Source organism: Triturus cristatus, chromosome 10 (genome assembly GCF_964204655.1).
Source record: "Triturus cristatus chromosome 10, aTriCri1.1, whole genome shotgun sequence".
NCBI classification, from domain to species: Eukaryota; Metazoa; Chordata; class Amphibia; order Caudata; family Salamandridae; genus Triturus; species Triturus cristatus.
The window spans coordinates 1227889547-1227901556 of record NC_140593.1 but is presented as its reverse complement, the minus strand read 5'-3'; the positions used below and the strand labels follow the sequence as shown (position 1 = coordinate 1227901556).

The following is a 12010-nucleotide window of genomic DNA, read 5'->3' as shown; positions in this document are numbered from 1 at the left end:
TACTCCTATTGAGAAATGGCCACGTTTGAAAAATATTTATTTCGGAATGCACTTCGAAATCGAAGTAGAGAAAGCAATAGTCAATTAAAAAAAGACACAGTACCAAGGAGTAGGCACCTGAGTAGGATGGATCAAAGCATTTTAATAAAAAAAAAAAAACTACCCTCCCAGAATATAACCTCTTCAAGATTAAAAGCTCTACTTCTTAACAGTTCTGGTCGCTGTAACTATATAAATAGTGTACATATTAACCAGTCCTTAGGAACATGCTGTTAAACAATTAGACTTAAAAATTCTGAAGATTCTTAACAATTATACGCACGCATCTCTCATTGAAAAAAGCAAACAAAAAAGTGCTGTAACTACAATAAATTTGAGAAGTAAATAATCTTGTATTTGTTAACCAAATCTAGCTATAAATGAACAATTTTAATAGAAGGTTTCATTAATCAAGTGACACTGTTACAGCAAATCAAACATTATCAGATATTTTATATGATTGGTTCCCTAAGGGACTGATCAGCTAATAAAATATATACCTTTGAATACAAAAACATATTTGAAAGGGAACAATGGTTTAATTGCTCAGGATAATATCAGTTTTGGTAAACAACTTAATACCTTTGATATACTGGCTGTAATCCTAAATCAAGTAACTGTTAACTCGATTTGTGAGGCCAACTGAAGTCATGATAAATCTCCAAGTTTTGAGTTAATAGATTAAAATTTCAACAGATAAATGAATTAAAAGGGTAATAATTTAGGTAATATTCATCCTAAAATGTAAATCTGAAAGACCGTGAGGAAAGTATGAAGCTTTCAACCCTGCAAACCGTTGCATTGTTTAGCAGTGTAATTTTGCTGGAAAATACTGCATCATCAATGCCCATAAAAGAGGCAAGGCGTGTGTTTCAGGATGTGGGTAACTTGTCCACCAGAGGCCACTCAGTGTTCCTTATGGCAGAGGGCTGAGCCTGAAATTGGGTCTTTGATCGCTGGAGTCGGGGTCACTAAGTCCTCTCTATTGCAACTTTCTTGCACCAAAACCTTCTTCCCTCTTTCCCTCTCCACTCCGCTCCTATTTGCAGCTTTCAGGAGGAGACAATGGAGCAACCCAGCTTTCCTCTCTCCGAACACTAATCTTCATGGAATTCGTCTTTCACTTTTTTCTTACTTTACGTCTCTCATCCTTATAATTTATGCACTCTTCTCATTCTGCCTAAGAATCTTCTCTACTCGCTAACTCTTTACCCTCCCTGCCTGCCTGCGTGACTGCACACCTGAGGATAAGAGTGAGGGGTCACGGACAGACGTGGATCACTAGTTACGTCAAAACACAATTGAGATACAAGCACATCACCTTGCACTCACTGAGGCACCCTGCTGCATTGCACACTGTGAACAGGTCCTCAAATGTGGTCTTTATCTATATGACAATTTGAGGCATGGTTAAGAAATATAAAAAACATTAAACACCAATTGATTACATTTAGCAGTACTCTCTTCTGGAAAGCGAGGGGCTACTGTTAGGGAGAAAAAGGATCGAGTTACAGGCAAACCTCAACATTAAAATAATAACATTCTTGAAAAAGAGCCACATGAAAAAAGTAGCAGAAAGCGTATGTGCATGGTTCCCAACTCTTTAGATGACGACAGGAAAGGTTTATTGAGTGTACATAGTCGTTAATCCAAGGCCTCGCCATCATGGCTGGACAGATGCTGCCATCAAGTCATCTCCTTTCGCTATTGCTCATTCAGTGCATTTTATTCCGCGCCAATACATTTGGGGCATTTCGAAGAACGTCTGTTTGGTGTGAGTTAGAGAGAGAAAAAAACACTTCACAAAATCTTATTTTTAGTGCCTGTTCTATATATAGCAAAATAAAAAAAAAATCCATTAGGGGTTTCCTGGGTTAGTAATTAGTACCAAGGTACATTCTTGGCTGGTTTCAAGATCCTGCTGTTGGTTTATGAAGATAACCACGAGCTTTCATCCTGGAATGTTGAGCCCCTGAATATACTGGATAGCTCTCCACAATGTGCTTGAGGGTTAGCGGTGCAGCCTTCCACAGGGCTCACTTCAGGGACACCTCTTGTACTTAAGACCAATTGAGCCATCCATTTTCCAAATGTTGTGGGGCAGTGAGGTTTCCTAAAGAGCAGCTCGCTTCATCCCTGAAATTAGCTCAATTAATCAGATCAGCTCTTAATGAAACAGCACCTACCGGTTCAAGGTGCATGTCTAGTGAGCTTAGCCACCCCTAATAATTCTTTCTTCAGTAAAGTGAGCAGTGACCACCACCTTGTTAGGCTGAAGAAAGGCTATTACTCCAAATCACATTATTATTACTAGAATTCATCCTTTCCTTGAAACACGTGAAAACGTAGAATTGAAGGTCAAGGGAACCTCTGGACATCACTTTTGACATGAAGCGTCATAAGCAGTTTCTAAAGGTGTCCTTGATTGAAGCAGAACCTTCTGCGACTTCATGACAGAGAATACTGCCATGAAGTTATCATTCTCTGTATGCAACATTACAGTTACCTGTCTGTAACACCACCAAACTAGGCTAAGCAATCACACTGAAGTATCTTACTGTGACAAAGAGTTCCTCATCTCAGCTAACACAAACAATTCTCATTCTAGGACACTGAAAACTATTCCCTACTTGTTACATCACAAAAAAACAGTCCAGTTCTTGTATCATTAAACAACTCCTTGTTAATGACAGGACACTCCCATGCCTTTCACATCAGAAACAATCCCTAGCTTATGATCAGGCCTGGAATTCCCAGACCAATTACAAATACTTGACATCACGCGCCCTTCACTGTTTAAAGCATGACACACTTCCTACTCTCCATGGCATCACAAAAGTATTCTTTCCATGTTAAGGTAAACAATTCCCAATCTCTGAAATTAATTAAAATTCCATCTATGTTTTATCTCAAATGATTATCTGTAACCTCACTAAAACATCACAAACTACACGCCCTCATATCACAAACAAGACCCTGTCTTTGCCATTACACACATTATTTTTTCTTTTGTTTTTTGCTTCCTGTGTATCGTGTGCATTGCCCTAGAGCACAGTTTAAGAGGCAATAGGGCATTGGACCACATCTACACCAGAAAATGTACGGAGGAACAGAAAATACAAAGCAATGCTAGTAAAACAGCATTTCAGACCGGTGAATGAACAAGTGGGCCAAGGGAGCCGAAAAGGTCATTTGGATAGCCTAGTTTGCCTTTTGTGCCTCACTGATGAAGGCGTACCCTAAGCGTGTAACGGAGAGGAGAGACTGTAGACACAATCTTCAATGAAAAGGGCAGATGAATCAAGAAGGAACAGGATCAGAAGTAAAGTGCAAATAAGTGAAGTGGGAGGGTAACAAGGGCAAAAACGAGCAAAACTAGTAACATCCCATGTTGCGAAAACAGATTTGAAATGTTTTGGTTAGAAAACTGAGGAAACTTGAAGTAGAAGGAGGGAACACAAATGAGAACAGGACGCCCGGATGTCACCGGGCCAGAGTAGTTTGAAAAACCAGATGGTGGCTCAAGAACCAAATATTAGTTTGGGATAAAGTCTTATTATTTTAATCTGTGCTCTGATTTTCTACATAGGACAGAGTCCTTCAAAAGTGACCATTGCTTTTGGGTACTAATCACTGTACGGACATGTCACATTTCAACATGTCGTACTTTTAAACACCATGCACCATGCCTTGTGGACTACAATACCTACATTGGGGTGACTAATTAATATTTAAAAGGAAGGTTTTGACCTGTCAAGATGTTTTACTTTGACAAGTTGAATTGTAATTTGTACACTGCTACAATCAGGCTAAAATGGTAGGCCTAAAGCCACGTTTGCACTGTTGGTGTACTAAATGGCGTAAAAAGTGCTGCTGCCCACTAGTGGCATTCGTCTTTCAGGTCCTGGGTAAACCCTGTACCATATACTAGAGATTCATAGGTAAGTTAAATTTACCAATTAGGAATATGCACACAGTTCTAAAGCCAGCAAATATATACGAGTCATCAAAAGGCAAAAAAACTGTGGTAACCACGTAAAAAAAGGTAGTATTCCTACACCTGCCTAAAACTTGAGATATGTTTCCCAGTTGCAATAAATACAACATCACAAATCATTCATAGCCTATGACACTATAAACAATTCACTGTCTTAGGCACCAGAAAGAGTTACCAGGCTTCAACATCACATACAATACGACATACATTTCAATCTATGACTTCATAAACATTTCCTGGCCTATGACATCGCAAGCACTTCACTATCTATATCACACAAGTCCCCTTGCATGACATAATATACAATTCTGTCCGTAATAAAATACAAATAATTCTCAGAGCGAGACATCATGTACAACTGGATGTATCTTGCAACAGTGACAGCAAACATATTGTGCAACCAGAGTATTGTGTTAAAAATATTGAGGACAAAAATATCAAGAAGGTAAGTGCATATAGGTAAGAATAGATTTAGTGCACCTAACTCCACATCTAAGTACCTTGAAGATATATATCTATTGTCAAGGTATGTGTATGTAGAGTTAGCTAAAGTAAATCCACACCTATATAAACTCACAATCTTGATATTTGATCACAATATTCTGGTACCACAATAACTATAAGTTAATATTAAGAAATACCATACAATTCCCTCTTTGTGTTATTACAAAGAACTCTTTATAATTTGACAGACACATCAATATACAATATCTCCTATAATGCTCCAGGAGATTGCATATAAAGTTCTTTTGCATCAGTAATGGCACCCTACCTATGACATCACACACAACCTACTGTCTGTGACATCACCAATAATCCTCTCCTTAGTACATGACAGATTATTACCAGTCGGCTATCACACACAATCTGCTGCTAATGATGTCACCATCCATTTACAGTCTGTGACATCACAAACAAGTTGACATCACAACCAATATCCTGCCTTAGATATTACGAACTATTCTCTACGACTTCACAAATTCTTGCCTAAAGTAACTCAAATTTAAACAGCTCAGTTGCATGGTAATTTGAACATTCGCAAAATAATTTAAAATTATATTCTGAAACCTTTTGGTTTTGAAAGCACCTTAATGGGATTTTCCTGCACTGTATTGAAAAGACATTCCAATGAGGACAACCAAAAGCAGCCAGAATGAGGAACATAGACGTTTCGGCCATCTTGAAGCAGGCAGACTCTGTTATCATGGAAGGACCTGGGGAGTGGTTGACAGTTGAGTGTGTGTGCTGCCGCGCGTGCATCTGTCTGTTTGTAAGACCTTCTTGCTTCTCTCAAACCTTCCTGCCTAACCCCCTTTGCCACCCTCATTTCCTCATCCAGGCATGTATGCACTAAGATCCTGGCATGTACTGCATCCCTTACTCAGAGCGCGACCAACGCCTGCCTCTCCCATATGTCAGCGACAGCAGGCCTCAATACTCGAATGTTTACTGTGGCTCCCATGCATGACAACAAACCCAAGGCTTTCTCCTCCAGGCCATGTGCGTGGATCTCATGCTCTTTATTTCATATAAATCACACGCAAAAGGCAAAATTGGTGTTGCATCTTGAAAAGTGGGTTAAAAAAGGGGTAGAGGGAAGAGGAGGGATGTGTTTTTGTTCCCTCACTTTCCTGTTTAATCTATGTGTAGCATGTCAACGTCTCCATCCAGCTTTGCCAAAAGTTTGCGCTTCTTTTTGCATTATGTTTACAGTTTTTATACTGCGATGATTCTTAAGTTTGCTGCGGCAGTCGCCATTTTGCAATCATATTGGGTGCATGGTGCACATGGCATGTGTTGCTTTTTGAATAATATGTACAATAATTTCCCTGCATTTATTTTCCCTTTTCCCATCAGGGATTGGGGCAACCTCTTCCCACCTTCCTCCTGCATTGTTTATATTAGTTTTACTGCTACACACATTTGACACTATGGCTGCATGTAGGGCCTGGCCTTGGATTACGAACAGCCAATGCGAATAAAGAAGAGATAGAGGTAATGACCAATCAAATTCGCCCATACAATCTGGCCTATAGGTACCTACGACAAATCATGACACCTGAAAGTTATGAGGACGCCACATTGTCGTTCACTATCGGTAATTCCTTCTAGGTGCAACTTCATATATTTTGAGTTGATCTGAATGGAACATAATTCAGTGGCTCCTCCTTTGTACACTTAGGGATGTAAATAAAAGTCAATTTGAAAGATAAACCTATTCAAATGACTCTAAGAATGGCAATGTATTTACTCTGGACACCATTTTATTGGTTCGTACTGGTGTAAACAAAATTTGAAAAAAATCCATTAACCTCTTTAAAGTTTGAAGTGATAGCAAACAAACTGGGGCCACAAACCTGTGAAGACTGGCACACCCAGAGAAGATATTAGAATCTCGAACAGAGATGCAGACGTGGCCAGTGGGATTCCACGGTTCCTTAGCGACTGTGGTAGTGCTTAATTTGTGACCGTTGCAGACAGTGGCCCTCATTTTTGGGAACGTGGACTTATTTGTCATCATCAGACTGTGATCCAGACCAAGACAGAGAAAGGAAGAGGACAAAGATGGGAAAAGAGGGCCAAAGTAGCAATAAGAATGTGCAAGAGTGGAAGAGACAGGAGGTGAGGGTGGTGGAAGAAAGAAGCATGAGGTGGAATCAAGACTAAGCCTTGGCATTTGGCTATTCCGGCCATCAGGGGTGCCGGCTGGGTGCTTCTAAGAAATCTTTGGGCCCCTGCACTTATAATCTTGAAGTTAAGCACATATCATGGGCAGCATCTGTCATTCTTGTGTGTTATTCCAGTCAATTGTCATGCTAGGTTCAGCAACCCTAACCTTCCATGGGTCGTCGCCTGTCTCTACCATGAACGAGAGAACTGGACATAACACTAGGAGGTCCATTCCTTTGGCCTCTCCAGGTACTTCACCTGCTACTTTTCAGGTAGCATTATTTAGTATAGTTTCTGGAAAAGGACTGCATTCTTGTTTCACCTGCTTTCACACCAGGATACTAAAACAATACTAACTGCAGAGAAGGATATTCAATATTAAAAGGGTTCTAGTGTTCCCCTAGCCTCTGCAGAGAGAGAAGGCATGAAGCTCCTAGGCAGCGTTCTGTAGACTGTTAACTACTGTTTCCCGTTGAGAGCCAAAGGAAATCCTGGCAATGACTCTGTAGGCCTCACAACAATCTGGAGAGGATTAAGACGGCAACTCGCTCTCTACTGTCTCCCAAAGCTGACCAACCTTAGAAGCCAGAGTGAGTCTGAACAGGCCAGTTTCCATCCTCCGCTGATGGTCCCTCTAGAGGGCAACGCATTGAGTTGACTCCACATGTGGTTGCCTTGTCTGCGTGAGTCAGTTTCTTCCATAGATGCACACCCAGAGGAGTTGCAATAACCAATACCAATGCATGGGACACCTCGGAGGATAACAAACTCTGAAACCGATGGCCACAAAACTTCAAAGTCTACATATTTATCAAGCGTGCCCACCAGAAGAGATCCACCGGACTGGGTGCAAGGGTTTGGGGAGTTGGGTGCCCTGTCACTGCCATAAAGGTCTTCTCACAAATGACTGCATATAAGCGCTCCAGCTTGTCAGAGGGGGGGGAGGATGCCTTGTCACTGTTGTAAAGGTCTCCTCAGAAGGAGATGTCCAGTCACTGTTGCCACTTCCACAGATTAACACATTTCATGACAATTAAAGATTTCTTGTACTTTTGTATTGTTTTTCAGTTCAGAATGCGACTGGGCATCCCAACAGAGGCGGTACCACGTGTGGGAGTCTGCGGAACAGGATTCCTAATAGGAATTGATCAAGGCTGTTATTTATTGATGCTCTTAAAAGGGAGCAAATCAAAAAAAAGTCCTACTAACAGGAAAAAGAGAAGGCTTCCTGCAAAGGTCTGATGAAAAATGCACTACAAATAACCAACTACAGGCAAACTCAATGCTACAATCTCCCAATTCATGTCACAGTAAACTTCAATTTTTGCATATGCTAATTCCAAGGGTGAAAAAAAAAGAGTGTTCCAGTCTTTACAGGTGAGGGAACCAATACACAAGTAAATTCATTGCTTGGTGAAGATCACACCCTTTTGTGAAGTTCGGAAACTAGGATAGGGGTGCCAAACACCACGTGAGACAACTACTAACCCATTTTTCTTCCCCACCACTACCTCCCCACCGAAGGGGTCCCACCCACCCACACATGCATCTACATATATACAATTCAGGAGGGAAATGGAAAGAGGGCTTTTTTAAATACGGCCCTATATTAAATATGTTGTCACAATGAGAAAACACATGCTTGTTTTTTTTGTATGTTCTCACCTACCTCTGACCACCACACTATGAATATTTACAACAGCCTGAGATGTTGACATCCCCCTTCTGCCACCAGCCATCTCTTTCCTTCTCTTTGCTTGCCGTCTCTACCTAAAGCTGAATTAATAATTCCTTCCAGAGCTTGATATTTTTGAGTCTTTTTTTATTTTATGTTGCCAATTCTAACACCAGCATTTCTTCTGCTTTTTTATGTAATCTTAATGGTTTTTCCTTTCTTCTTTCTTTTTGCTTTTGACTCATTACTTGAATTTCTTTCACTGTCTCTTTTTACCAATACTATAGTGCTTTGTGTTGCAGCTTCACAGTGCTGCACTACTTTGATGCAAAGGGGGATTCCATAACTGTTCATCCAATTACAAGAGGCACAGAGGAAATGTCAAAAAATGGAAAATAGTCCCCGGATCTGGAACTGCAGAAAGCCCTTTTGGCTTTTTCTGTAAACTGCAATTGCTGAAACCTTCCAAACATCTCGATTTTTTTGGGAGCTTCTTAGACCAAAAGTCTCATGACAACGTATGGGCTGTTTAATTCATTCATCGTCTTCCTCTTCAGCAGCTACTTGATCTGGGCTACCAGATGTGTTTGTTATGGAATCCTTACCCAAAGATTTATCTCAAGTGGGTGATCAGGCATAATGAACTTCAACTACAAGTTGATACTATGAACTTAGCAAAGCTTAGGGCATGGGTTTGATTCTGGTTAGAGACCGGGGACCACGCATGTCCAATACACAGGCTCCCAGCAGTTCTGTAACTATTCAATGAACGGGAGAACATTTGCGACTAAATTCACAACGTCAGTTCAGTATTTCTAGTACACGTTTTGGAGTAAAGAAGGCTTGAAGAATACCCATATACAAAATGTTGTCTGATGATGCAGTAGGTATGTCGCCAAAGCACAGCGGACATGTACTTGTGTGCTGCTGTTGTATACCACCAAAGCTTTTTGTCCAGGTTGGGCTAATAGATACAGCTGGCTTGGCTAGGTAATTTAAGTGGGAATTCAGCACTTTGAACATAGAATAAAGGCTTCCTGAGTTCCCTGGGGAGGCCATGTGTGCACCACAACAAATGCTAGACTTTATTGGCTGTTGAAGGTACCAAGCAGAATTGTGGTGTTTCCTAAATAACATAATTGGATCATAGCACCCTAAAGGATCCCACAGTGTTTTTTCTAGAGTCAAGGCGCTCTGCACTTTGAGGGCCATTCCTCCATACTTGTTCTGCCTGAACTTCAAGCGTGGACTGTCAAGGTGTGCCTAGGCTCGATTGTTTTGCTTGTGGCATCTTGAGGAGTCCATTTTCACGTGGTGCGTGAAGTTCAGCTCAAAAAGTGCATAAACTTACTACATACTATTTTGAACTCTATTTTACACTCCACAGGCAGCTAGAAAAATGCTTTAAAGCAGGGTTCTCGTATTCTTGTTTCTTTGCGTTGAGGAAAGGCTGGTGCCTGGTCCTGCCTCTAAGTACATTTAGGTCCAGTTTACCTTTTAATATGACATCTAATAATAGTGATCAGCCTGCTTGGTGCTCCCAAAAATGGAGATTAGGTAGTTGAGGCAGAGGGACATAAGATGATATTCCTACAAACACAGATTTGAATTGGGAAAGCCGGATTAAACTTCAGTTTGCTATTTCTACAGACCACTATTTAACCAATCATCTTCATCCGATGCAAGCGTTGCCGCTTATATCCTTTTCAAGCCATACATATTGACCCGTTCCATTAGTGCCTCTGCCTTTAATGGATGAACAGTTATAAGCAACCCAAAAATACCTTGGATGTGGAAGAAGCTTACTGCCTACTGTCTGAAACGTGTTCTCATATATTTCTCTTTCTTTTTCTCTTTGTTCTGTCTTCCCCTGTTTTATACAATCTGTTCTTGCACACAAAATTCCTTCCTCCTCTCCCTCCATCCCAACAACCCTCTTTTACCTCCACATAGATCCGGGTGGTGAAAGCATTCCGTAGTTCCCTGTATGAGGGCCTGGAGAAGCCGGACTCCAAGACCTCCATTCACAACTTTATGGCGACCCCCGAGTTCCTGATCAACGACTACATTCATAACATACCCCTTATCGACGACACTGATGCGGAGGACAGCGAGGAGCCCCCCGGCAAACTCCTGCGGCCCAGCCCGCCCCCCTCACCCAACAAGAACAACAATGCCATTGACAGTGGGATCTACCTAACCACCGACGCCAGCAGATCCGCTACCTCTTCCAGCCAGGGGAGCCCGCTACACAGTGTGGAGACTTCACTCTGAAAGGTGATATGCTTGACCGGCACCATACATTCAAACTTATCCGCTCCATCAGGAAACGTATCCGATACATAAGAACAAAGCATCAACAAGCAACCACCAACAATAACAGAACACAAACGTTATGATGTGCTGGCCAACCAGAGGTGACTGAGACGCTGTCTGAGCAGGACAGATAGCTGGGGGGGGTGAAGAACAACAGGAACAAGAAGGGGACACCCTACACCTTGTTCTGGTAATATCTGCTGCAATGGTTCTTCTCACTGTGTCAAGAATCAAACAAGGGAGGAAGCAAAAAGGAAATTGGAATGTCCTACGAGGGGTCTGGACTCTGAGCGCTGTTGCGTTGAAAGACAGTGAAAAGGGGAACATTGAGTTACTAAAAAACACATTTACACACACAAAAAAAGGATCCGTTTGTTTTGGAAACGCTCAACAGCCAAGGATGATAACTGTAAAAAAAATTCTCCTTTTTATTTCTCTTCTACTGAGCGGCGAACCGGAGGGAGACGACGTTTGCCCACTTTCACTGCGTTTGCACCAAAACAAAGGACAAAAAGAAAAAGCGGAGAAAAATAAAACTGTAAAAAAACAATTCTCCCTCACAAAAAAAATGAAACTACGCATATATATTATAAATAAATATATATAGATATATATAAATATATATATAAAAGAAAAGAAGTTCAAGAAATAAGAATAGGGACTAAACTTTTATTGTCGGCATGCCAATCAATACCCCTCCCCCCGGCTTTACTCTTTACTTTCTTAATCCAGTTCATGTTGTAGGCGGTATTTATCAGGGGAATCGCACCGCAGCCACCACTCTCCATCAAACCCTTCAACCTTCGTCTCTTGCAGTCACAGACAGTTTTGCAGAAACAAATTTTAGGCGTGCCCATACATTCCCCATTCCCGTCATGCATCCGAGTTGGGGGATCCTGGGTGGGTGGGCCAGGTTCTCGCGAGAGAAGGGGTGGGCGGTGGGGAGATACACCATGAAAGCTGCAATTGAGAAGATGAAAGTGTGTGCTTGGGATACAAATAAATGATATTCTAAAACTTGAGTGTGTTGTCATTTCTCTGAAGGCCTCAACCAGTTCCTAGGCGAAGGGAAACATGATTGGGAAGATCGTTGTGGGAGATGGCAGGTAACAAAATGATCCTCTTGGGAACAGCCACAGGTTTTGAGACAAAGCCAGTGCTTGCGGTGAGGCAGCAGGTAAGTGAAGGACAGATGAAATCTGCCTGGTGCTCTTTCGGTGCCTCCAAGGTGCAGCCTCAGCTGCTGCTGTGTCGTGTATGTGCGCTGGAAGCAGGGCTCCATCTGGGATTACCGAGCCCTGTATAGAGGGTTC

At 41.6% G+C, this 12010-nt stretch overlaps 1 protein-coding gene across 7 annotated transcripts in view; it reads left to right on the top strand.

The window, feature by feature from the left end:
* Window positions 1-11600, top strand: part of ATP2B3 (ATPase plasma membrane Ca2+ transporting 3) — a 988364-nt gene extending 976764 nt beyond the window's left edge. For 4 of the 7 annotated variants that reach the window (XM_085629813.1, XM_085629812.1, XM_085629811.1 and 1 more), the window contains one exon: window positions 10335-11600. In XM_085629813.1, the coding sequence (XP_085485939.1) occupies window positions 10335-10655 (321 nt within the window). In that variant the 3' untranslated portion in view covers window positions 10656-11600. The remainder of the gene's footprint in view (window positions 1-10334) is intronic. The other 3 variants (XM_085629814.1, XM_085629816.1, XM_085629815.1) reach the window with 1 other exon arrangement.
* The last annotated feature ends 410 nt before the right edge of the window (window positions 11601-12010 follow it).